We start from the raw sequence: 26,463 nt of genomic DNA, 5'->3' as shown, positions 1-26,463 counted from the left end.
CAAACAAAAATCAAAGCAGGGTGGAGCTACTAGATGGCTCAGTGTATAGAGAACCAGGTCTGGAGACTAAAGGTCCTGGGTCCTCAGACACTTGCTAGCTGTTTGTCCTTGAGTAAATCACTCAATACCCCGTTGCCTAGTCCTTACTACACTCTTCTGCCTAAGAACCAAGACACAGTATTGATTTTAAGTGAGAAGGTGAGAGGTGTCAGTGTAGAATATGTACAAAGAGAAGACAACTAAGGACAAAACTTCAGGGTGCACCTATCTTAAGAGGACAATAAGAGAACAAGACATCATCATTAAAGTCATGAAATAAGATAAGTAGAAAAAGTACAAAGTACAAGTAGAAAAAGAACAAAAAGTATGATTCTGAATAAGTAAATAAAAGATTTTCCTCTGTTATAGTGGCCACGTAATAAGGTACTAATTATGTAGAAAATACTAAAAATACAAGTGAGCTGGAGATTAAAAAGAACCCTGAAGGAGGTAGATTGTTATAAAAAAGGAGGGAAAGGTATTCTATATGACTTTATGAAGAACATTTAGGTAGAAAGACATATAGTTACTAAGATCTTTCTATAAAGGCAAAAAGCTTTACTCTGTAAGGTCTCTCAAACTTCCGATCCATTTTCACAGTCAACACTTCAGTCCAGCTTTTTATTATCACATTCCTGGATGCCTACAGTAGCATCTCAGCTGATCTCTACAATTAATCTTTCCCCACTTTGTTTCATCCTAAATACTACTCATACGCTGGTTTGAGCTAGCTCTAGCACACCCCTGGAAAGGGGTTCCAAGATTGTAGTACAACTTCAGGATGAAGAATTGAGGCATTGTAATAGAGGTCTGGAGAGGCCAGGGAGGACAGATGGATAGAAAGCCAGGTCTGGAGCAAATCTGGTTTCTAACACTTGCTACCTGTGTGATCCCTAAGTCACTTAACCTTAACCTCAAATGCCTAGCCCTTACCCCTTCTTCTGCCTTGGAACTGATACTTAGTCTCAATTCTAAGACAGATGGTAATGGTTTTTTGTTTTTGTCTTTGTTTTTTTTAAAGATCATGGAAGATGGGAAAGAGATCACATGATTGGAGAAGAAAAATGTTATACTGATTTTTTTCAAAAAAGGGAAAGTTTGCAAACTGTAAGCCAATAATAACCTTGACATTAATTCCCAGGAAAATTCTAGAACAGATTATTAAGGAGATGGTTTTCAAACATCTAAAAAGAGAAAGGATAATTTCAAAGAGGTAATATGATTTCATAAAGAACAGATCATACCAAAGTAATCTTGCTTTCTTTTATGATAGCACTACTAAAGTAGATAAGGGAAATGCTATATAAAGAAACTACTTAGATTTTAGTAAAATTTTTGATAAAGTATTTCATATTATTCTTGGGGGGAATTGAAAGATGCATAAGAAAAAATAAATTAAGACAGAATTTAGAACTGTTTGGATGGCCAAACTCCAAAAAAATCCATTGTTAATGGTTCAATGTCCAGATAACTGGAGACCTCAGAGATTTGTTTGTTCTGTCAACATTTTTATTGATGACCTGGATGAAGACATAGAGGATTATCATCAAATTTGCAGGTGATAGAAAGCTGAAAGGGAAAGTTAACATATTGGGCAATATGACTGGGTCCCAAAAATATCTTGACAAGCTAGAACACTAGATCTAGTAAAATTAATTTCAACCGGGGGAAAAAAAAGTAATGTTATTTAACTTAAAAATATTAACCATACAAGGACAAAATGGGTGGGCATGGTTAGAAAGCAATTATTTTAAAAAGAACCAGAGATTTTCACCACCTGAAAGGTCAACAATATGATGTGGTAGTCCAAAAAAGCTAAGGCAATCTTGGGATGCATAAAGATATAACTTCTACAAATAGAGAAATGATCATTACACTGGACTGTGCCTTCATGAGACCTCATCTGGAATATTTTGTTCAGTTCTAAGTACTAAGGTTTATGAAAGGCATAGATGAGCAAGTGAATGTCCTGAAGAGAGCAAATAGGATGATGAGAGGTCTTGAGTCCTTGTCCTAAGGATCCATTCAAGAAACTAAACATATTTAGCCTGGAGAAGAAAAACCTCATAGGAGATATGACAGTTGTCATAGTATTTGCAGGGTAGTCATAAGAAGGAGGGGTTAGAATTGTTTAGGGTTAAGAGGGCAAAATCAAAAGCAATCAGTGGAACTGACAAAAAGAGCTAATTTAGATTTGATATCAAGAATAACTGTATAACAATTAGGGATATTTAAAAGGAAAGGGACACAAATAACCCTGTAAACTCTTAAATTCCCTAGAAACAATAAGTAATAAGCCTAGAGAGGTCAATCTATTACAGATCATGGAGTTTAAAACTAAAAGAGGGAGTTTGAGGTCGGTGTGGCATGATAGACTGATATGCTGACTGTTCTGATCATCATTTTCCTTTTCTGTTTCTCTTCCTACTTCTCTGGCCACTCCTCAGTCTCCTTTGCTAGATCATCATCCATGTCAAGGAGTATTTGAAGCTCGGTCCTGGGCTTTCCTTTTTTCTCTGTGACCTCTGTCTAAGTAATCTACTCAGATCTCCTGGGTTGAGTTATCTCCTTTCAAGTCTATATATCCAGTTCTAGTCTTTCTCCTGAGCTCTAATTCTGCCTATTTAACATTCCTCCTTGAACATCATATAAGCATCTCAAATTAAACATATTCAAAATATAACTCATTATCTTTCCTCCCCACCTATACCTCTCCCAAACTTCTTTTTTTCTCTTCAAGGCACCAACATCATTCTAGTTACCTAGGCTTTAAACTTCACTGTGGATAAGGTCAAGTCAGGAATACAAATACTGTAGATGCCAACTGGTATCTTCTTACATATTTGGAAGTGGAAACACAGGAGTCAAGAGAAACATACAAAGGTAAACATGAGGGAACAATCATAAGGAACTAGACTGGTGTAAATTGTTTTAGTTCTAAACCAAATGCCTCATCATGTCACCCTTTCCTACTCTATAAACTCCAGTATCACCTTCAGTAACAAATTAAAAATGTTCTATTTGGCACTGAAAGCCTTCATAACCTAACCCCCTCCTACTTTTCTTATACTTTACCTCTTATACTTTACTCCCTAACATGTACTCTTTCATTCAGTGACTCCAGCTTTCTTAATTGTTCTACAAACAAGATACTCCATCTCTTGGCTCTATTTTCTCTGGCTGTCCCCCATGCCTGGAACACTATCTCTCCTCTCCTCTAACTACTTACCTTCCTAGTTTCCTCCAAGACACAACTAAAATCTCACTTTCTACAGGTAGTCTTCCCCAACCCTTCTTAATTCCAGTGCCTTCCCTTTTTAAATTATTCCCTATTTATAGTTTGCTTTATATATATAGTTGTTTGCATTTTGTCTCCCCCATTAAACTTATAGCTCCTTGAGATCAGGGACTGTCTTTTGTCCGTTTTTATAACCCTAACACTTAGCACAGTGCTAAGCATTTTTAAAAACCCTTACCACCTTCCAGCTTAAATCAATAGTGTATATTGGTTCCAAGGCAGAAAAGTGGTAAGGGCTAGGCAACTGGGGTTAAGTGACTTCCCCAGGGACACATGGATAGGAGGTATCTGAGGCCAGATCTGAACCAGGACCTCCCAACTCAAGGTCTGACTCTGAATGCACTGAACCACTTAGCTGCACCCACATAGTAGTCTTAAATGTTTACTGACTGACTATTTGATGAACTAATATGGGGCCTCTGAATCATGATCATCAGGGTTCATATTAGACTTAAGAAGATACATGACAGCTTGCTCCAAGTAAGAATGTCTGTCCTGTGGAAAAGGGATTAAATGTTTTCTGTCAGATAACATAGGTCAATGCCAGCTAGCAATGACTAGAAGATGTAAAGAGGCAAATTTAGGTCTATTGCCAGGAAAAACATCTTTGCAATTAGAGTTATAAATAAATGGAAAGGGTTACTTATAGAAGTCCCCCTCCCTACTACATCATGTCTATCAGATTGGTCAATATGACAGTAAAGGAAAATGATCAGTGTTGGAGGTAATGTAGCAAAATTGGGACACCAAGGCACTGGTCCAATCATTCTGGAGGGGAATTTGGAATTATGCCCAAAGGGCTATAAAACAATGCATTCCTTTTGATCCAGTAATACCACTACTGGGTCTGTATCCCAAAGAGATTTTTTTTTTAATGGGAAAGGATCTATTTGTACAAAATATTTATGGCCACACTTTTTTGTGGTGACAAAGAATTAGAAATTAAAGGGATGTTCCTTAAATGGGAACAAATTGTGGTATGTGATGGTGATGAAACACTACTGTGCTATAAAGAATGATGAACAGGATGATTTCAGAAAGAGTGGAAAGACCTACATGAACTAATGCAGAGTGAAATAAGCAGAACCAAGAAAACATTATACACAATAACTGCAAAACTGTGGAAAGATTAAATGTGACACACTTTGCTTCGAACAGCAATACAATAATCCAAGACAATTCTGAAGGGTTCAGGCAAAAGAATGCTACCCACCTCCAGAGAAAGAACTGTTAGAAGTAGAAATGCAGATGAAAACATAATTTATCACTTGTTTATTTGGATATGTGTTTTGGTTTTATACGATTATTTGCTTATAAAAATAAATAATTCAGAAATGTTTTGTGTGATAATACATATATAATCCAGATTGGATTGCTTGTCAGCTCTGGGAATGGGAAGGGAAGAATAAAGGGAGCCAATATGGATCATATAACTGGAGAATTTATGTGGAAATGTATTAAATTTTTTTTTAATTTAAAAAAGAAGTCTCCCTCTCCCCCCAGGCCTGGTTGTCAAAGAAAAGCTGGACACAAGTTAAAATATACGGTTGCTGAAGTTTCTCTAAAAATAAATTCTGTGATTCCTTAAGTTTTTTTAAAGATTACTTTAAATTTAAAAATCATTGTTTAAATATACCTTCAGATTTAACATATTTCACTAGAGATGCTTCTGAGAATTCACGACCTACTTACATGCCTTTACAATCAGGTTTATTACCTCTAAATATATCTGATTGTAAAGGCATTGTCAATTATGTCTTCACACTAATGTGGCAAGGCTCTCAATTAGATACTTCCTCAGACAAATGGAAAGATTCATTTAAAATACAAATAGCCAGAGACTAGGAACTTCATCCTATTAGAACTTAGTTTTATGTGAATGCTCAGCATTTAAGAATAAAAAAAGGCAGGCCACTGGCAAAAGCTTAGAAATAGTTCTCTTATAAAACATTTCTTTGACATAAGATTAAGTCTACATATAACCTGCGAAGGTTATAGACAGAGATCTAATCTATAAAAATCATTCATCTATAAAGCCAAGAAAGAATAGGTAGGGCTAAATTAGTCAGTCCAACAATAAACTTATTTATTAAGCTACTTCTATATTCCAAGAACTTAGACAAATGACAGTCCCTGCTCTTAAGAAGCTCCGTCTACAGTAATTAACTTTTATAACACAAAGAAAATCAAATGGCATTACTGGTGATGTCTTTTGACTCAAGCATAAACTGAATTTAAGTCAAGAAGAGCTGCACAAAGCCATCAGTATCACTCTCTTTTCAGGTCAATAGCAAGACAAAAGTCAGGTCAAATGGAGATGGCCTAGAACTATGACAGTAAACCTATGGCATGCAAAGATCTCTCTGTAAGTGCATGCTGTCACCTGCCAGTTAGTTACTAGAAAAGCAGAGGAACTTGAGCAGATCTGCTCCCTTCCCCCTCTCCACCATACCTCCCTGTCCCTCTGCCCAGCAGTCCAATGGAAGCACTTACTCCCTCCCCTGAGCAGAGCATGTGGACCATCCTCCCTTTCTCCCTCCCCTGTAAGGGGATGTAGGAGTGAGGTATGACATGCAGTGGAGGGGTGGAACAGCACAGCACATGATCTCTAAAGGGTTCACCATCAGTGGCCTAGAATATAGTGGATGCCCTTGGCATCTTCAAAGTGTGACCAAGCTCCAAGAACCACACAACATCTGCCCCAGCATGGCTATGAGAACAAACTGTTCTGATCTACACATCCCACCAGGGAAAGTCTTCACATGGTTGGAGTAGAAAGACATCGATCTAACTCACTAACAGGTTAGAGGCCTGTCTGTTACCCTCAACCTGGTCTTAGTTCTTCTATCCAAATAATTTTATCAGTGTGTGGCTGATGTGCAGGCTATAGCTTTAGGAGCCACAGGTAAGAGTTGGGTGACAGGCACCAAAGATGGATAAGCAATCCTAAAAAGGGCTCAGCAAGTTGTCAGTCCTCTCTGAATACCCCAGGAAATAGGATAACATCAATAATAATCCTTAACATTAAAAAAGGTCTTAAAATGGCAACAAAATTGTGGCATTTACTCTCTCCATAAAATTGACAGGGCTATAATCAGGGCTTAGGATGGAAAATTTGTTTATAAAGATGGTCAGGAGAGAGGCTTTTTTGGTTCTGGGTTCTGACTATAAACTCCTCCTGAAGGAGAAGATATGACTTGCATTTTAATTCTTCTGAAGGCCTACAAGTTCTCAGGCTGGACTCCAGCTTTATAAATAAATTTAGCATCATCTATTGACACAGAAGATTCAGATGTTATAGACCTCGATCCTTAGTAATCTAGTCCCAACTCCTACTTTCTACCAAGCTGACTCAGGGCACTAGATAGTAGGATGAACCTGGGAAGGAACCAACTGGGACAAGACCTAGACCATCCAAATATATGTTGAAGAGAAAGATAAACTTAAGAGAGCTGGCTTAGAATCCCAGCTCTGCTATTCACTGCCTATGTGACCTTTATGGCCTCAGTATCCTTTTCTGTAAGATGAGAAGAATGGTCTAGACCCATGTTGGTGAAGGTGGGGCACATGTGCCCTGGCAGCATGAAAGGGGCTACCCCGTTCTCCCTCTCCATTGCACCCGAGGACAATTTTTGCATGCCCTGCCCCTTCATCCAGTTGTCCAATGTGAACACTTCCTCCCTCCGCTGTCTGGGGTAATGTAAAGGGGCTCACGGGCAGCTTGAAGTTGATGTTTGGGCACGCAATCTCTAAAAGGTTCACCAATGCTGGCCTAGATCATAGATTCATAAGTTGAAGCTACTACTGAAATGTGGTTATCAAATTTAAAAAAAGTTCATGGATAGAAGGCTAAGAAATCCCTGGTCTAGGGGTAAAGAGTGGTCAATAATGTCAGCAAAGGCATGAAAAATATTGTAAACTTTGAAAAGGCCATTGAATTTAAGTTAGAAGGTGACTAGCAACTTTGGAAGGAACAATTTTAGTTGGGTGGTAGGTTTTGAAAGTCAGATCACAAGGGGTGGAGAAGTGGATTGGCCTGAGGAAGTGGAAGCAATGAACTAGATAATTTTTGCTAAGATTTTGATAGCTAAAGTAGTAAAGTGAAGAAAGATCCAACCGCATCTTGTTACTTACAATAATATTCCCCCTACACTAGCAAAATGGTAGTCATACACATCTTTGTTATTCCTTCCTCTATGCCTTCCTTCTTGTTATATTTCTTCTTTCTAACAAGTCTTTTTCTCTGCTTATGTCTTTTACTTTCTTAAGGCTCATCTCCTTGCAAGCACCTTTCCTTAAATCCACCTTTCTTTGATTATTCCTTTACTTTGTTCTTCCCTTAGTACTTTGTATACAGCTTTTGTGGTATTTTATTATATACTTTTTTTAAGTTCCTATTACACTCATAATATGTATCATATTAGATTATAGGTTCTCAAGGACCTATTTGAGAAGAATTACTACTACTACAACTAATCAAATAAGTACATAGCAAGTACACCATTAAATACTTCCTGAATGAATGTCATTCTCAAAGTATCCAATGATAGTAATAGCATAAAATATGATTTTCCATGGAGTGGTGTCCACCACCACTTTTCCCTTAATCAAAAATAGAGGAAATACCTTGTTTATTCTTCCTCCCCACTTCCCAGTGAATGAATTAGCAAATGAATAAACAAATGATTGAATGAATGAAAAAGCATTCATTAAGCTCTTACTTTGTGCCAAACATTAGAGAAAATTCAAGACAGTCTTTGTGGTCATGTTCTACTAGTAGAGAAATCATAAAAGAAAGTTCAGGCAAAGAACAAATGGCAAGGCCCAGGAGTCCTTAGGATAATCAGCAAGCCAGATGACAATGTTCATGTCCTGAAGGATAAAGAGGATAAGCAGATGATAAGGCCTAAAGGACCAATATTTTTGTGGGTGGGGGCAAAGAATTGAAAATTATGGGGATGTTCATCAATTGGAGGATGGTTGAACAAATTGTGGCATATGTTAGTAATGGAATACTATTGTGCTATAAGAAATAAGCAAGATGATTTTGGAAAAAGCTGGAAATATCTGCATAAACTGACACACAAAGTAAAATAAGCAGAACCAGAACACTGTACACAGTAATAGCAATATTGTATGATGATCAATTGTGAAAAAGTGGCTACTCTTAACAATACAATAATCTGGGACAATTCTGAAAGATTTATGACAGGAAACGCTATTCACCTCTAGAGAAAGAACTGCTGGAATCAGATGGATGTATATCAAAGCATATTTTTCATAACAGTGTATTTACAGTTATATTTGGGAGTTTGGGTTTAATGGATGTGCTCTTACAACAAAGACCAATAGGGAAAGTGTGTTTTGCATGATAACACACACATGTGGTCCAGATCAAATTGCTTATCATCTCTGAGTGGGGGAAGGGAAGGAGATGGTTTGGATCTTATAATTTTGGAAAATGCATGTTGAAAATTATCTTTACATGTAATTAGGAAAATAAAATATCTCTGAATTTTAAAAAGAATGATACATAATTAACAGTAAAGTTAATCAACTAAACAAGACATTTGTAATTTCATTGCTTTCCATATTTTAGCTTCATTGCCAAAATGAGATACATTAGGCCAGGTAAAAACAACTAACAAATAAAAAAAAAGAAAACCAACAAGAATTTGAAAAAATTGTTTTGGAAATTCAGAGTCTCTTATTTCTCAGCAGGGCAATGAGCAATTTAAAATTTCATTAAATCAATGTTATAGTACCCTAATGATAAAAAGGGACATATTCAGAAAAACATTGGAGGAATTGTATAAACCATGGTAATTACAGTGAGAGCAAGGTAAATAATTTTTACAATGAATGCTAAAAAGTATAATCAACCAAATGATCCATTATAACTCCAGATGATGAATGTGATGAATCATGATTCCCACCTCTCTGAAGAAAGGTGAGGTACAGAATGAGGTCTATATTTTCAGACTATGCTTGTTACAGGAGAAAGATATTTTATTTTGAATAGAAAAAAGAGGAGAATTTATTAAAAGGAGAGATTTCAAGGAGAAAAGTGACATTTTAAAAAAGGAAAATGAATCACTTAAACAGAAAACAGCAGAAGGAAGTCCAGAAAGGGATGCTGGCAAGCAAAATGGCATTAAGATATGTTCAACTTGAAACACATTTTAAAAAATAAGCTACACTGGAGATTTATAGTTTCACATGTAATAGTCCTTTTCTATTCTGGAGATGAGAAAATATCCATGTTCACTGATGTTTTTCAAATTCATAATAATACAAAAAACACTTTTAAGTATTTTAAATACATTTTTATGTCTGCAATGGTGATCAGCTAAATTATTTTTTCCAAATTAAAAAAAGTCACATAGGTACTACTGTAATTAATATTTTACTGAAAATATATGCACATACAACCTAAATCCAAGTACAGCAAAAAATAATTTGAATACTGTGCCCCACATTCTGATTCACAAATACTTATTTCTGCCTATTAACTTTTTATAATTATTTCCTTCTGCTGCTATTTTTTAAATTAAATGCTCAAGAAGCTTTTTGTTATTATTTTTTTAATGACTTGACTTCAGCTTCCCTGCAATGGGCCCATGCTATAAAGGGCAATCCCTTATCCCTTAATCCCTTAACAAATAGCTAGTATAAAGTCAAGAATATTGGATTTAGAGCCAAAGGGAATGGATTCTAATCCTGACCCTGCCACTTCCTAGTTATATGACTCTAGGTATAACTTTTTATGTCTGATTCTATCTTTCAGTTTTCTCATGCATGAGGGGACTAGAGAAAAATAAGATCCAGCTCTCAATCTTAAACTTTTATGAAATCTCACTACCTAAATTCTCTCAGGTAGAAAGCAAAGTAAATCACTCACTAAGCATTTCTTAAATACCTACTACAAACAGTGCTAAATTCTGGAAATACAAAGACAAAAGCAAAAGTCTCTTTCCTCAAAGAGCCTACATTCTGTTGTGAGGAAATGACACAAGATATATTAACAAGATATAAAGTAATTTGGTAGGAGGAATAGCAACTTCATGGATCTGGATAGTTGTAATGCTAGAGTTGGTGCTCAATCTAAAATGCAGATGAGGAAGGAATGCCTTCCCCAATAAAGGCATAAGGGACAGACAGCCTATACAAAGGCCTAGAGACATGGTGCTGAACCTATGGCACATGTGCCAAAGGGGACACTCAGAGTCTGGGGTCTCTGTGGGACATAAGCCATCACCCCAGCACAGAGTTCACCAGAGTTCATTATCAGAAAGCCAAAGGGACACAGGGCCAGGCTGCTCCTATTGCCCTCTCCATGGGCACCTGTGGACATATCACCCACTCCTCTAAAAAGTTTGCCATCACTGGCTTACAGGATAAAAATGGAATTTTTGTGGATCAGAAAGAGTAAGGTAAAGTAAGGGAGTAAAGAGTAAGAAAGTGTGAATGAAACAAAAATCAACAAAAGGTAGTGCAATTAGTCTAGAAAAGTAAGCTGGAAACAGACTGTAAAGGACTTTGAATGCAAAAAAAAAAATTAGGGAACCATTAGAGCTTCTTGAACAGAGGTCATGGTCAGACCTATGCTTTAGTAATATCATTTTGGCTACTGGGAAAAACATGAACTTGAGGAAGGAGAGTTTTGGTGCAGGGAGAACTATCAGGAAACTACTGCAATAGTTTAAGAAAGAGACCTGGACTAGGGTGGTTTCCAGATAAGTAGAGAAGGATAAATGGGACAAGACTCTGAGAACTTAGATGAAAAAAGAAGAGAAGAGTAGTATCTTCAACAGTAATTAGGAAAACCTCCAGAGAAAGAACTGTTGGGAGTATGAATGTAGTTGAAAGCAGATGATTTGTCACTTGTTTATCACTTTCTTTATTTTATGTTTGGGGGTTTGGGTTTTATAAGATTATTCATTTATAAAAATAAATAATATGGAAATAAATTTTGTATGATAATACATGTATAATCCAGATTGAATTGCTTGCCAGCTCTGGGAACAGGAGGGAAGGAGGGAGGGAGACAATTTGATAACTTTGGAAAACTTATGTGGAAACTTGTTATTAACTAAAAATTTAAAGAAACAGTAATAGGAAAGTTAGGTATAAGAGGAGAATTTTGGTTAAAAGTTGAGTTCTGTTTGAGGTATGCCATGTTGGAAATGCCTAATAAATAGTAATCTGGGATTGGAGTCAGGACAAGGATAGGGATGACTATATTTATCTGGGAATTATGTGCACAAAAATAATCACTGAACTCACTGGAGCTCATACAGTCACAGAAAGAAAGAGAATGTAGAGAAACATTTATCCTAGAACAAAGCACATGAGGAGCAAGATGTGGATCAGAATCTGGAAAAGGAGACTGGGAAGTAATCAGATAGGTAGGAGAAAAACCAGGAGAAAAATGGTAAGAAAACCTATAGAATATCTGGTGTCTAGAATGAGGAAATGATTAACATTGTCAAGTGCTGCAAAAAGGACACGAAGGATGAAAGCTGAGAAAAGTTCACTGAATCTGGCAATCCAATGTAGAATACAAATAACCTTGAAAAGCAGTTTCAGTAATGATGAGAGAGAAAATCAGACTAAGGTGTTGAAGAGAAAAGAGGAAGCATTTTTGTAGATAGCTTTTTTCTAGAAGATTGCAAAAGAGAGAGCAGAGAGACACAAGGATAGCTTGAGTGTATAGTACATTCAGGTGAAAGTTTATGAGTAGGGAGATGTGAACAGCAGAGAAAGGAAAGTGAAAATAAGAGGGGACAATTGTAAGGACAAGCTGCTTAAGAACTAGAGACACAAGTAGAAAAGTTGCAAGGACAAAGCAAAAACTAAAGAGGGGAGAATGGAAAAATAATATAAATGGATTGTGAGATATAGTTTCTAGTAATATACAGGGCAAAGTCTTTTGCTGAGAGAGGAAGAAAGGGAAAGGGATGGTATGAGAGGTTAATGAGTGAACAAAAGTTTTGGAATAGCTGATAGGAGGAATAAGATAGAGATTCAATTAGCAAAAAGTAAAAGAATTACCCTGTAATTGTAGATGTGGTCAGGAAAGTTGTGTAAAACAGCATGTAAAAACAGAGACGGTAATGGTTGAGGTAATCCATGAGGTAATAATGTGATTTTGTAAGGCATAAATAGTACAAAGACAAGGGAATGAGGTATTCAAAGGTAGAGGATAAGGTATAGTTGACTACTTCTGTATAGGCTCAAGATTCAGAAGGGAGTCATATAGAATTCCATTAGTGACTAATATTATAAGCAAGTTTATATCTCATTATTTTCAAACAGAGTCTGACTAGGGTTAGAGCTCTACAGTCTAGTACTCTAATTATAAGTGACTTTTCAGACAGAATTCAATCAGAATTCATAGGAATGAAATGAAGAAAAAAATATTATTTCTGCTTATGCTTTTATTCCCTCTCCAAAATTGAATTTAAATCATAAAAATTCAGTAACTTCTATTCTAACCTCTGATTTATTACATATTTTCAAACTGTATTATTCTTACACCCTCCTTAAAGCCCTACTGAGGTAGATAGGTTGCATAACAGATTATAGTACTATAATATAAAACTACTAAAGAGTCAGGAAATGAGTTCAAATCCTGCCTCAGACATTTACTATCTGTAGGACCCCTGGAAATTCTTTTAACTTGTCTGCCTTAAGTTTCTTCATGTACAAAATGAAGATAATAATAGTAGCTACCTCAAAGGATTGTTGTGAAGATCAAATGAGATAATCTTTACAAAGCGCCATGTAAATGTTAGTAGTATTATTTATATTATTATTGTGCCTAATATGACATAGAATTTATTTTGGATCTGAAAAGCTATACCAGGGAAACACAAATTCTGGCAGAAGGCTTGAATAGAGGTTCAGACTAGCTAAACTCAGAGGTTCATCACCAGAGAGTTGACCACTAGGTAACAAATTATTTTGCTACTGTAACTAAGAAAATCATTTAAGTTTCAATTTTCATCAGTGAAAGTAATACACAAACTGATGAAATCAGATATTTTGGAATATGTCTTAAAATTAAAATCATTATTATGAAATGCTTAAGATTGCAAGCTTCCATTTCACATATAAATCCTAATAATGCCAGCAAGTCCTTAAAAATAGATTCTCAATTAACAATTTTAAAGGAAAATATATATTTGAACAACATGAATACAATCAAATTGAACAAATCATGCTGAAGAATCTAAACCTAACTAAATTTAAGAATTCAAAAACAGAAATTAAGTCTTTATAAATTTTAAAAATTCTGTGAAACCTTTGTAGGTAAAGAACAGCATATCTAATATTTTTAAATCTGGACGGATTGGACCAAAGATTTTAAAAAGTCATAATTAATCTGCTCTTGAGATTACATGAATAAATCTTAGGGGAAAGTAGATTATGAAGGAGGTACAGCAAAAAAAAAAAACTTGGAAAATATGAAAGCCATGCGTCACTAACAGGTACAATAGAGGGGAAAGGGAGACAGAAGACTCTAGGCAAATACAGAAATATTTCTGCATCAGATTGTCTATTCGACCATATTCAAAAACAATGATTACAGGTGGTTCTCAGTCTAATGAGTATATGAGTACTTCACTCTCCATAGACTATCAGAGCAAAAAGTTGGCCCTTGCAAATCTATACCTTTCTCTTTCTTCTATGAATGATACTACCTTTGGTACTTCAATTTAATTTAGAGATTTTGGCACTTGGCTTACTGCTTCTTAAAAGATCCCTGGACTTTCGAATCATTACCATAATCCATGTGAATGAAACCCAACTTCCTGGGTAAGAAGGTACCTACACTCAGAATTGATAACCTTATGCTTTACAAGCATATGTCCCTTTCAGACTCTGATAATTTGGATAATTAATAAACTAAGATAGCACAAGAAAAAACAAGCACTTAGCATAGTAACATACATAGTAGATATTTAAATTCATGTAAACTTGACTTTACTTAAACTGAGAGAGCACAAAGCAATTTGTCTCAAGGGTCTAGGCTTCAGCTATTATTTGCATATGACAGTAGAGAACTGTGGAATTAACACAGGGGAAAAGTATGATTAAGTGTTTTGTGCTTCAGTTGCTCATTTTCATATATATATATGACAGGTTGGAGTTAATAAGTAAGGGACCCTGAAACACAGAACTGTTTTATGATTACTGAACAAATGTACTTTGCCTGATCATGGTTCAGCCAACAGAAAGAGAATTTGGCCACTCTTCATAAACTGGAGTAGTGTTTCTCAAGACTGAATGATTGATGAAGATTTATTTCAGAATAAGGCAGAGTAACAGATAAGAGAAGAGATTTCAGAGCTGTATGAAAGAGAAGCCATATAGCTTTCTGGACTAGTTTGGAAAGGCAACATCAGGGCTGTACAAAATCACAAATGTAAAAATAGAAAAAAGAAACTATTCTGCAATGCCACCTACTAGCCATAGAAAGTGGAAAAGAAAAGAAGATACTTTCCTAATTGCCACCTACTGCCTAAAAGACAAATGGGGAAGAAAATACTGGTCAGAAGATAGATAAAAGAAAATGCTCCAACCATCCAAGAAATAAAGAAGAGAAAGGAAGATGCCCTACTATTTGCTTCCAAGGAAATGAAGGACTTTAAAGCCCCAGCCAAGGAAGTAAAATTGGATAGATTTCTGATCATCCTAAACTAAGGTTCTCTCTGTCCTCAGTAAAAGATCATACGCTGACACTATCTAAGGGAAATCAGCTAGGCCTGAAGCTGAAAGTACTTTCAATGCCATCAAAAAGTAGGAAAAAGCCCAGCACAGCAAAGGAAGAGTCCAGTGTAGTAAAGGACTAACTGCAAAGCAGTCCATCAGGTAAACCCATTTAGCTGAGACTGCCCCCTGAAAACTGAATCCCCATCCCTCCAAGGAAAAGTCCAGCCATTTCAATAACATAAAAGATATGCCCATCAGTGAACCTTAAATGGACTGTTCCTGAAGAGAAGAGAGGACATTAAGATTGAGTTGTTACCTGTGAATTTTTCCTGTAATGTTAATAGAAGGAGCAGCTTCTCACAGATGTTACCTCTAGAACCCTGAAAGTAGTGAGTGGTAGTAGCCCTCTGAAGAATCTCCAACCTACTGGCATCTTGGGCAGTGGATGAGAGAAGAAATGAAAAGGAGAAGGGGGACTAGGAGAATGAAGTACCCTAGGTGGAGTTAGTTCATATACTTCCTAGCTATGTGACCCTGGACAAGTCAATTACCTCCAACTGCTTGCCTTTACCACTCTTCTGCCTTGGAATTGATTCTAAGACAGAAAGTAAGAAGTTTTGGGGGGGAGGTTTAATTTTTTTTAAAATATCAGGGAGTTAAGACCAGAATTTGGCCAGGGAATCTATTTAAACTGAGATTAAAATCACTGAAAATCTGAAACTATGAATTTATCAAGTAATAGTACATGTAATCCAAGTGTTTTATAATTTGTTTGTATAAGAACTGCTTTAATATTTAACTTCAAGGCAGTTACTCATAAAAATTTCATATAAGCCTAGCCTAGAGTATCCTATCTCAATTTTTTAATGTCTTGAATTGACGAAAGCATTATTCAGGAAGATGTATCAGGCTCTTAAGTATTAATGAAGAAATTTCAGCATTAAACCCTACCTAGAAATACAAATGGGGCAGCTAGTTAGAATGGATAAAAGAGCTGGGTCTGGAGTCAGGAAGATCTGAGCTCAAATCTGTGTGATCCTGGGCAAGTCATTTAACCTGTTTACCTTAATCGACTATAGCAAACAACTCCAGTATTTTTGCAAAGAAATGGACAGCAGTGTTGTGCTATGGTCCATGGAGTCAGGGACATAGCTGAACAAGAAAAACAAATATAGCCTAACACAAGTAAAATGTTATCTACTTTTCAAAGGCTTTATATTAATCTCCCCAAAATGATTGAAAGTTTTACTCACATCTAGTAAGTCAGTGAACAAATTTTGTAAGATCTGTCATAGGAGCACCTAGGTAACTCAGTGGATAGGAGGTCCTGGGTTCAAATGTGGCCTCAGACACTGCCTGGCTATGGGAAAGTCACTTAACCCCAACTGCCTAGCAGCCTCACCACTTGTCTTGGAGCAGATTCTTAGTATCTACTTAAGACTTAAAAAAAAGGGGAGGGGGGGCAGGGATCTGTCATGAACATAAAGATCTCCCTTAAAAGTGAAACAATTGCAAGATAAGGAATGGAAGGACTACTCTAAATTTACTTAGTAAGTGGATAATGAGAATTTTACTTTTCTCACTTACAATGCACACATTTGAAAGAAATACACAGAACAGCACTAAAAGTTTTGGTTCACTCTTGAGAAGCAAATAGCCTAGGGAAGAGCCTCAGGGAACTTCATTAAATTATAATTTGCCCACAAAAATGTTTTTGAAACTTTCTAAATAGTGTCAAAACATTCTGCGAATAACAAATAAGTTTCCTGAAAGAAAAAGTACTAGGGATGGGAGAGGTGACAATTTTAACCCCCCCCCCCAAAAAAAAGTAAAACTACTTTGTAAGTCATGAAACCAAATTCATAAAGGATTCCTCTGGATGCCACTGGCCAAATTGAGTTTTGCCTAGAAGGGGTTAGCATGTTATCATCCTGGATGAGTGATGGGGAAGCAGTCACTATTCTTGGAGGACAGACATTTCTAGGAGTGATGAGAACCCCAAACCAATGTCCCTCTCCCCAATGGGACCCTCTAGCTTTGTTGGAGCCTGGGGCAGAGGCACCTGCCTCGAGACTGCCAGATGCGCGGGCCCTCGCTTGAGGTACTCCGGGGGCCGCAATGTGTATTCCAAGAACCTCTAGCCGGGTCCAGCCTGCAAGGTGACAGAGACACCCCTAGCCCCCATGCCTCACTGACCTTCCGCAGGGCCGGGACGAAGAGTCCCCGCCATTTCGGGTGGTTCTCTTCGCTGGAGAAATCGTAGGGTTGCTGAGGCGGCTGCATTGCCCCGGCGGCGGCTCCTCCGCATCGGGGGTGGGGGAGCGAGGGCAGGGCAGGGAGGCAACGTCGGCGGCCGCCTAACTCTCAGTCCAGGCGGCTCCCTCCCTGACAGCTCGCGGCGCTGCCCGAGCCGGGCTGGGAGGGGTCGCCGCTCCCCGTAGGCGCGTGGGGCCCGGGACCGGGGGCTCCGCGTCCCAGAGCCCAAGCCAGCCCGGAGGCGGCCGCGGCGGGTTCCTCCTCCTTTTCTCTCCTCCTCAGCCGCCTCCCCCTCCGGTGTGGGCCTCGGCCCGGTCCTCCGCTGGCACTTCCTCCTTTGTTTGGGTTAGCTGCCCGGCGGTGGTACCGCTGGCCTCGCCCCAGCCCCGCATCCCACCCGCCCGCCCCCCCACTACCCGCTACGATCGCGGTTGCAGACAGAGAGCAGCAGAGCCGGAGGTTCTCGGCTCCTCCTCATAGCCCTGCGGCTCGCAGCCCAGCCCGGCTCAGCCCCGGAGTCATCTCCGGAGGGAGGAGGGCACGGAGGACACAGAGCGGGGCCGGGATGCGTAGGCTTCCTTCAAGACCAACGTGGGACGCTCCCTCTTCCTCCCCCACCCCACGGGCGACCCCTTCAGCTTCCCAGGAGACCGGCCTGGAGGGCGCTCCAGCAGCGATGACGAGCTTCTTTTCCCCCAAATCCTAGGCTCCCCCTTCCCCTAGCCCGGGTTCTCATTATTCCCCCTCACCCCGGCAAGGCCGGGCACTAAGCATGCGCACTAAGTAGGAAGGAAGAGGCGGTGGCAGAAACGCGAGGCCGAAGCCTAGGCAGAAGCTGGAGCAGGCAGACGAACGCGCGCAGGCTCAGAACGCGGATTGTAGCGCGCGCGCCCTGTGCCTGTGGGTGTGTCCTAATTCTGCTGCCTGATCCCGGTCCTCGCCTGTTGCAAATACCTGCCACAGCCAGTTACCGGCTTCCTACTTCTCAACTAGGTTGCCTCTTTTCCTTGCTAACTATGAACACATACTAACTAGCACACCTCCCTTTTGGAGAAATTAAAATATAAATTGAATTTTTGGCCCCGATCTTTCTCATGGCTTTTTTTTCGTGTCCCTTCCCTACCGAAACTCTTGATTCAGAGGTAAAGGACTAATTTTAATTTTGGGGATCCCAAAGCCAGAAGACTTAACTTCAGAGGAAGAATGTGAGCCAGCCTAAACCTATCTTGGAGACTTCTTGAGTAGAGAAAACGCCTTGGGAAGTTAATAACCTACCTCCCAAGATTATTGCAAGGATCTAATGTAATCATTGTAAAGCTCTCAGCACGATGCCTGGTACATTGTAAGAGCTAACGCTGATAGGAATGATGATGAATGGTGACAAATGAGACTGACATGCCTGTTTATATCCCCTAATAATAATAATAATAATAATAACTGACAGTGCTTCAAAGTTTACAAAGCACTTTACAAACATTAGCCCATTTGTTTACCATCGAGGGAACGTTCCCTATTTGACAAATTATATTCAGAAAGACTTATCCATTTTTCCTAGGACACACAGTCAGTAAATGTCAGAAGTAAGACTTGCAGTTAATATAGTGATGTAAAAGTTCTTAGAAAATCCCAGCTCTCCCAGACACACTCCTCAACAAATACCTGAAAAGGACAGAACATGATAAAGCCAAAGATAACCGAAAGTGAACTTCATTCAATCCAGAACTGCACAAAAAGTCATCTGAAAACCAGAAGAGGCAGGAAGAGGATCAAACTAGGAATTTCAGTAAATGGGACTGAACCAGAATGTCTCAAATGAAGTGAAGGACTTGGAAGGGAGTTTTTGTCAAGTTATCATTAGTTCTGTGTTGGGAAGTTCTTGTTTGGCCTTGAAAGAGGCCAAAGATCAGTGCAGTCTTGAACATCTGACTGGGATCTATCAGGGCAATAATAAGAGACATACTTAACTCCTGATGGGGAATTGTGCAAGGAGAAATATAGGAAGACTTACTAAAGTCAATAGGAATCTGAGCCAGAGATTTAAGCAAAGGATAGAGCCTAACATTCATCCAAAACATCAGTGGCAACAGCATTCTGGCAACAGAGGGGACAGGAATAAGGATTCTGGAAAAGGCAGAAATGTCTGGTATAAAGTGTCAGCTCAAAACCTGAGGCTGGAAATATGAAAAAATAATAAAACATGAAATATAATAAAGAAGTACTATGAGTTAAATTTGGAGGTTTTATTTTTCACAATTACATGTAGATACAATTTTTTGACATTTTGTGATTTATGTTCTCTTTCTCATCCACTCCTTTCCCCTCCCCAAGACAGCAAGTAATATGATATAGATTATACATGTGCTATCATAAATCCATATTTCCATGTTCATCATATTGTAAAAGAAGATACATATCACTTCAACAAGAAAAGAATTAAAGAAGGAAATAAAGTGGAAAATGGTCTGCTGCAATCTGATTTTGAGAGTGAGTAGGGAAAATTACATCTTTATTCTTTTCCTTTGTAATCCTATGTATTTTATCACTTAAAAATATTCTGAGGCGTCTGTAGGTTTCATCAAACTGCCAAAGGGCTCCCATGACACATAAAAGTTTAGAAATTCCTGTGTTGACAGGAGAACATTGTACAGAGAAAGTGAAACATTGTGGCACAATCAAAAGTAATAGACTTCTTTACTAGTAACAATGCAATGAATCCAGAGGGACTTATGAGAAAGAATGCTATCCATATCCAGTGTAAGAATTGTGGGAGTAGAAACATAAGAAGAAAAACATATGATTGTTCACATGGTTTAATGGGTATTGTTAATTTTATTTGTGGTTGGACTGAATATATAAATTAGGTGGTCGCCAGGAATTTACTTTCTAAATCCCAAAACAAATTACTAAAGTAAAATGTAATTTATGGTAGTTTTATTTACAATAGAGGGAAGATATTAGGGAAAGAGAGAGAGAGAGAGAGAGAGAAGAGAGAGAGAGAGAGAGAGAGAGAGAGAGAGAGAGAGAGAGAGAGAGAGAGAGAGAGAGAGAGAGAACTCCAGCTTCCTCTGAGCCAGGTAGAAATTCTAAGGCCCTAATCAGGAAAAAAAAAAGTCTCTGAGAAGGCAGGGTTACTATATCAGCCTTTCATTCACCAATGGTGACCGTCTGAAAGGAAAGCAGTCTGAGGTCTCCTGCACAAGCTCCTCCAGGGGTCCAGTTCCACAGCCAAGCCCATCTTCCAGTATCTCCTCCGAGTAAGAGTTCTTCCATCTAATTCGAATAGAAAATCTCTTCTGGCCTCTGGTCCTCTTTTTAAAGATCTTTTTCTCTTGTGTCACCTTCCCTAAATTTCAGGTCTACCAATCACATCAGATGCTCTCCAGGACTGCCCACTCTTTATTTCACACCTTCTTTGGTTAGATTATACCTTTTTTTGGTTACTTAACACCTTTTTTGTTTATTTCACCTTTTGTAGTTAACACCTTGTAGTTAAAATGGGTAGATCTACTTCAAATACTGAGTTACTACATTTTGGGGATTAAAATCTAAAAATAGATTGGATTACAATTCAATCTTCCCAATAAAGGAAGATATATATATATATATATATAGATATATAGATATATATACCTTCATTGTTACAACCAGGGGATTACAATTTAATATTCACAATTAAGGAGGAGCTAAATATCTTCATTGTTACAATCAGGAGATAACTAAGTCCAATCTTCACAGTATGTGATTGGCAATTTTGGTTTTAAATGATCACTCTATTGCAAATATTAATAATATAGAATGGGTTTTGAACAATGATACATGTACAACCCAGTGGAATCACTTTTCAGCTTCAGGAATAGGGAGGGAAAAGGGGAGGAAAGGAACATGAATCATGTAACCATGGAAAAAATATTCTTAATTAATCAATTTTTAAAAAGAAACTTCTGGGTTGAGAGAATCCAAATAAGCCCAGTACAAAAAAGTAACTCTTCTAAATATGAGCAGAGTTCTCAGAGGGATAAAAAGAAAAAAGAAAAAAGAAAAACTTGCCCAAGGACTATAGGAATGACTTAAAGAAATAAAACAAGAACATTTTTTAAATGAAAATTACAAGTTTAAGAAAAAAAGAGAATAAATAGTTAAGAATATGTTAAGGATAAATTTAGAGCTTGAGACTGAATGTAAATTTAGTTGATCACTAGGGATTTAAATTCTAAATCCCAATGAAATATTCAAGTCAGAATAGAATTTATGGTGGTTTATTTACAATAGAAGGAAGAAATTAAGAATAAGAGAGAGGGAAAAGGGAATTTAATTGCTCTGGCCTGGGTTAAGCCAGGCAGGAATTCAGAGGCCTCTGCCAAGGGGCCTCTCCAGAAGCCAAGGAAAGGAGGAGTCAGCCTTATCATTCACCATGTGACTATCTAAAGGTAAGCAGTCTGAGGTCTTACACTGACCTCCTCCAGGGTCGAGTACCAGGGCCAAGTCCACCAAGCGCCCCTCTCACAGGAAGTGATATGAAATATAAAGGCAGTTCTTTACATCACTTCCTGTGTCTCACATGTACCAATGGTGGCTTAAGCTTGGTTTAGGGGGTATAAACCTTAAAATTTCTTAGACTTATAAATGTTGGAAATTTCACCATTGGGAAATTTCATACTTGAAAAATTTCCTACTGATAGTCTATTGGAATGTGAACCCCCTTGGCATGGGAGGGTCCTTCTCCTCCCTACTTAATATTACTTTAGGACAGAAACCTTTTGCTGAACAATGGAAAAGGCTTTGACCTATGCTTAAGCATAGAACAGGAAGTTCTTTGAGTCATGATTGATTTTAGAATTGATACAATAGAGATACTTGGAATGACAGAACCAGGTCTTGGAACTTACAATCTCCACCCTACTCAGTCCTAACAGGATTTAGGAAGAGCTGCAGCATAGATCAAAATTTAATTATTTGAGAATATGATCTTCAACAGACATGTACAAAGGGGCAGACCTCTGGGCGGTCCTGGGTTAAGCTAGAGCCACCATTGACACAGGGAAGACATGGACAGTGATTGGTAGATGTGAGAACTGAGGGGAGGGAACTTAGATGGTTTCCTTAAAGATAGTGGGGGCTGAGGACTAGGTGGTTGGAGAGGTTTTGCCCTGAGAGGTTGTGCTCTGAGAAGCTTGTTCTGAAGGAGGCTGGAGGTGGAGGCCCCTGAGACTGTTTCTCCATTTTGGTCATGTGAGTGATAGGGACTGATCTCTTTTCTTTGCCTCAGCTATCTAAGGGCTTGGGCCTTTTGGCCCAGCCTAAACAGAGGGGGTATTTAAGCCCTATTCCCTTCTCTCCCCTTTCTCTCTCTCTCTCTCTCTCTCTCTCTCTCTCTCTCTCTCTCTCTCTCTCTCTCTCTCAATACCTTTCTTCCTCCTGTTTGTAATTAAACTCCATAAAAGGTTGACTGCTGACTTGAGTTTTCATTTAGGAATTACATAGCTGAATTCCTTGGCGACCTTAAATTAATATATATCAGTCCTTTAAAGTGATTTCCTTGTCACAGGGGTCAGTCAGTTGTTTCTGATTTGTCACTTGCTAGCACATGCCAGTCATAGGCCTTCCTCCCCAACACTTAATCCTTAAGTGAGAGTGTATACATTCCTGGTTGCTAGAATTCTAAAAACTAAACAGGGTAGAGTAAAACTAAAATTCACAAATAGAAGGCAGAAAACTTTATCCAAATAATAGACTTCTCAAAAAATAGGGGAAAAAAGCATTCAGAATTAAATAACTCTACAAGGCAGCAAGAAATATTGTTACAAAGTCAAAAGATTGAAAAAATAGAAGACTAAAATAGAAAATGTAAGCTACTTGCTATGAAAAACAACTGACCTGGAAAACATGGTAAAATAGTATAAGAATTATTTGACTCAGGGCAGGTAGGTAGTACAGTCAGTAGATAGAGCACCAGGCCTAGAACTGGGAATACCAGGGTTCAAATCTGACCCCAGACACTTCCTAGCTGTGTGACCCTGGACAAATCACTTAGCCCTGCTTGCCTAGCTCTTGTCCTTCTGTCTTAAGAATTGTTATTAGGTAAGGATTAAAAAAAAAAAAAGAATTATTGGACTCCCTGAAATCTCTGGTCATCACTCTACCCTCAAAAAACTTAGATACCATATTTCAAGAAATCAAAGAAAACTGCCTAAATCTAATAGAACCAGAAGGCAAAATGAATAACAGGAATCTACCTATCACATCCTGAAAGATACACCAAACTAAGAATTCCCAGAAATTTCATAGGTAATCCAAAGCTTCCAGCTCAAAGAAAAATTATAGCAATTAGCCAAAAAGAAAGATTATGACCACAAAAGAAACACAATGAAGATTTCATAAGACTATTGTGTAATTAGAACCTGTCCCCCTGGACTTCAATTCCCAGCATCCCACTTTCCTTTCATGTTACATGCTGATTTAGAGAGGATATAAATTTTGTGTAGCACCTCCTCTCTCTCTCTCTCTCTCTCTCTCTCTCTCTCTCTTCTTGTAATTGCAGCTGGCTGAAGCGGGCTTTTGGGGAGAGGCAAAAGAACTTACTCAAATGGTCTTATTTTTGTTAGATAATTAGGTTTTTTTATTCCCTTTACTTCAAGTGATTATTAATAAACTTTATCAAATATAATTCTTGGGGACTCTGAAATAAAAATGCAGGAGCCAAAAGAAAACTAAAAAAGAAAGATCTTTGGATATTGAAGATAAAATAGTTATCAATGAACAGGAACCAAAGTGAAGTCAGAGAGCTGCCCACACTGAGTTTAAGTTACTAAACCTGTACAAATGATGCTGTATTCTACTTTCCCTTAATATCTTGTCATCTATCTATCTGGGACCAGGCCATCAGAGATCATGCCACTCCCATTCCAACCCCAGGGAAATTAATGCACTGACTTTGGAACTCCACCCTGAGGCTAATCCAGCCATATGGGTGATTTAGTGCTAATTTGCCCAATCCACTGTAGTTCTTCCACCTCAGACATCTTGCTCTTTCTTCTGCTGTTACTCTTTATTTCCCTTATTTGTATGACTTGCTTGGAGAACATTAACCAGTACATCTACTCAGGAAAAGACAGGGCAATTAAATGCCTTCACCATTCCTATAACTCCCCATACAAAAATTCCTTCCCTGGCAACTGTTCACCAATAAATGTTATCTTCCCCTATTAAAATGTTAAGATTTTTGATGGCAGGGACTGTCTCACTTTTAAATTTGTATCCCCAGCGTCTAACATTGTGCTTGGCACATGGTATGTGCTTATAGAAGCTTTTTTATATCTTTTTAAAATTAAAAAAAAAAACTTACCTTCTGTCTTAGAATCAATATTGTGTATTGGTTGTAAGACAGAAGAGTGGTAAGGGCTAGGCAATAGGGACTTGTCCAGGGTCACCCAACTAGGAAATGTCTAAGGCCAGATTTAAACCTATACCAGTTGCTCCCCCTTTCATACTTTTTTTAAAGACAGAAAAATATTTGAATCCAAGTCTTTAAATCCATACTCTGTCCACTTTCCCAAGTTGCCTCAGGTATAAATGTAGTTTCTTGTAGATACAATACTAAAGTTAGGAATAGAATTTCCTGACTATCACTTTACTTTTGTATTGTGCTACTCTTTTTCAAAGCTCTTTCACATACATTATCGTATTTGAACCCCACAACAAAAAAGTAATGATAGAACTATTATTATCCCTGTTATTCTGAAGAAGTTATTGAGGTCTATAAAAGTGAAATGACTTCCTTCCTATACTTCATACAACTATTGGCTAACCTTATGATGTTGGTAAGTTCAGTTTCTTTAATGGGTTTATCTTCTAGGTCCTTCTAGGTCTAATAATCCATGCATGTATAGTTTGTGGTGAAACCAGAATTATAACCCAAGATTTTTGATTCCCAATTTCCTTACGCTTTACATCAATCGTTATTTTTAGGGAGTAAGAACACCTTCCACCAAACCCAAGTCTTTCTGACTCCCAAGTCCAGCATTCTATCCTTTATGTTAATATCACAGGGTGAAGGCTCAGTTCTTAGAGAAGAATGCACAATATGCTTTGTCTAATAACCCATGCTCAGACCTGGTGAGCCTGCTTCTGGGCATGCATATTGGAGAGGCTTTTTCTCCAATTCAGAGCATTGTAGGTATTCTCTTTTTCTGCTCATCTCATTGTTTAGTGATGAAAGACTCCTTGAATGCTGAGACAGAACAGAGTGTAAAAAGACTCTTTCCTTGTTGGATTTCAGGTGAGGAGGAAGATATGACATTCCTGGGTGGAGAATTGATGTCAGCATCAATAGTAGGAGCTGCTATACCAGCCCTGTTTTCCTGCCCAAGTTATCATGTGGAGGAGAGACCCAGCAACAGGAGGCTATATTAGTTTGCCTGCTGGTAGCTGTAGCAATGAAGACCAGTCAAGAGCCCAACCTTAATGTGTAATCTGCTTGACCCAACCCAACAATGGATCAACCAGACAGATCAGATTTGATGATGTCTGAAAAAAAAAAACATTCATTCACTGACTACGCCACACTCAGAAGTGAACTTGTTCGGGGATTGGATATGGAAGCGTGCTTTATAGCAACCAATTCAATTGGTCAGTTGGTTAATTATACCTAGGAGAGATCAAATGGGCAATTATTATTGGGATAGTGATTGCTGGTTAAATGATATTGGGAAACTGGGTATGATAATTGGGGGGAATTCCCATGAAAAAGGTTCAAAAGCAATACTGCTAGAGAAATACATCCACAACCTCCTAGAATTACCCCCCTGGAACTCTGGGGTCAGAGAAGTAGCCACCATCTGGGAACCCAACTTCTACTACTGGTGAGAATTGGGATAATGATTTCCAGAGCCTGTACACCTATACCTTATGTATGTATTTATAAATCTCTATAATGAATTTTTAATTAAAAGATACCCAGTTCTATAAAATAGGTATAAATTTACTGTAAGCTTTGACTTTAAAAGGTATTTTAAAATATGCATTAAAATTCAAATCTTTGTCCTAAGTTTGACAAAAACTGTTCTAACTATAACAAACATTAAATATTTTGTTGTATTCTGGTTCTTAAAGACTGGATTTCATCCTTAGTTTTTTGGTCGTCCTTTTCCTTTTGG

At 38.1% G+C, this 26,463-nt stretch overlaps 1 protein-coding gene across 1 annotated transcript in view; it reads right to left on the bottom strand.

Moving 5' to 3' along the window:
- Nucleotides 1-18,109, bottom strand: part of SOS2 (SOS Ras/Rho guanine nucleotide exchange factor 2) — a 129,410-nt gene extending 111,301 nt beyond the window's left edge. Inside the window, exon 1 of the mRNA XM_001379015.5 lies at nucleotides 17,252-18,109. Within this exon, the coding sequence (XP_001379052.1) occupies nucleotides 17,252-17,338 (87 nt within the window). The 5' untranslated portion in view covers nucleotides 17,339-18,109. The remainder of the gene's footprint in view (nucleotides 1-17,251) is intronic.
- Between the last annotated feature and the right edge of the window lie 8,354 nt (nucleotides 18,110-26,463).

This window comes from Monodelphis domestica, chromosome 1 (assembly GCF_027887165.1).
Source record: "Monodelphis domestica isolate mMonDom1 chromosome 1, mMonDom1.pri, whole genome shotgun sequence".
NCBI lineage: Eukaryota > Metazoa > Chordata > Mammalia > Didelphimorphia > Didelphidae > Monodelphis > Monodelphis domestica.
Note: the sequence above shows the minus strand (reverse complement) of the source record. Positions and strands in the feature narration are given on the sequence as shown.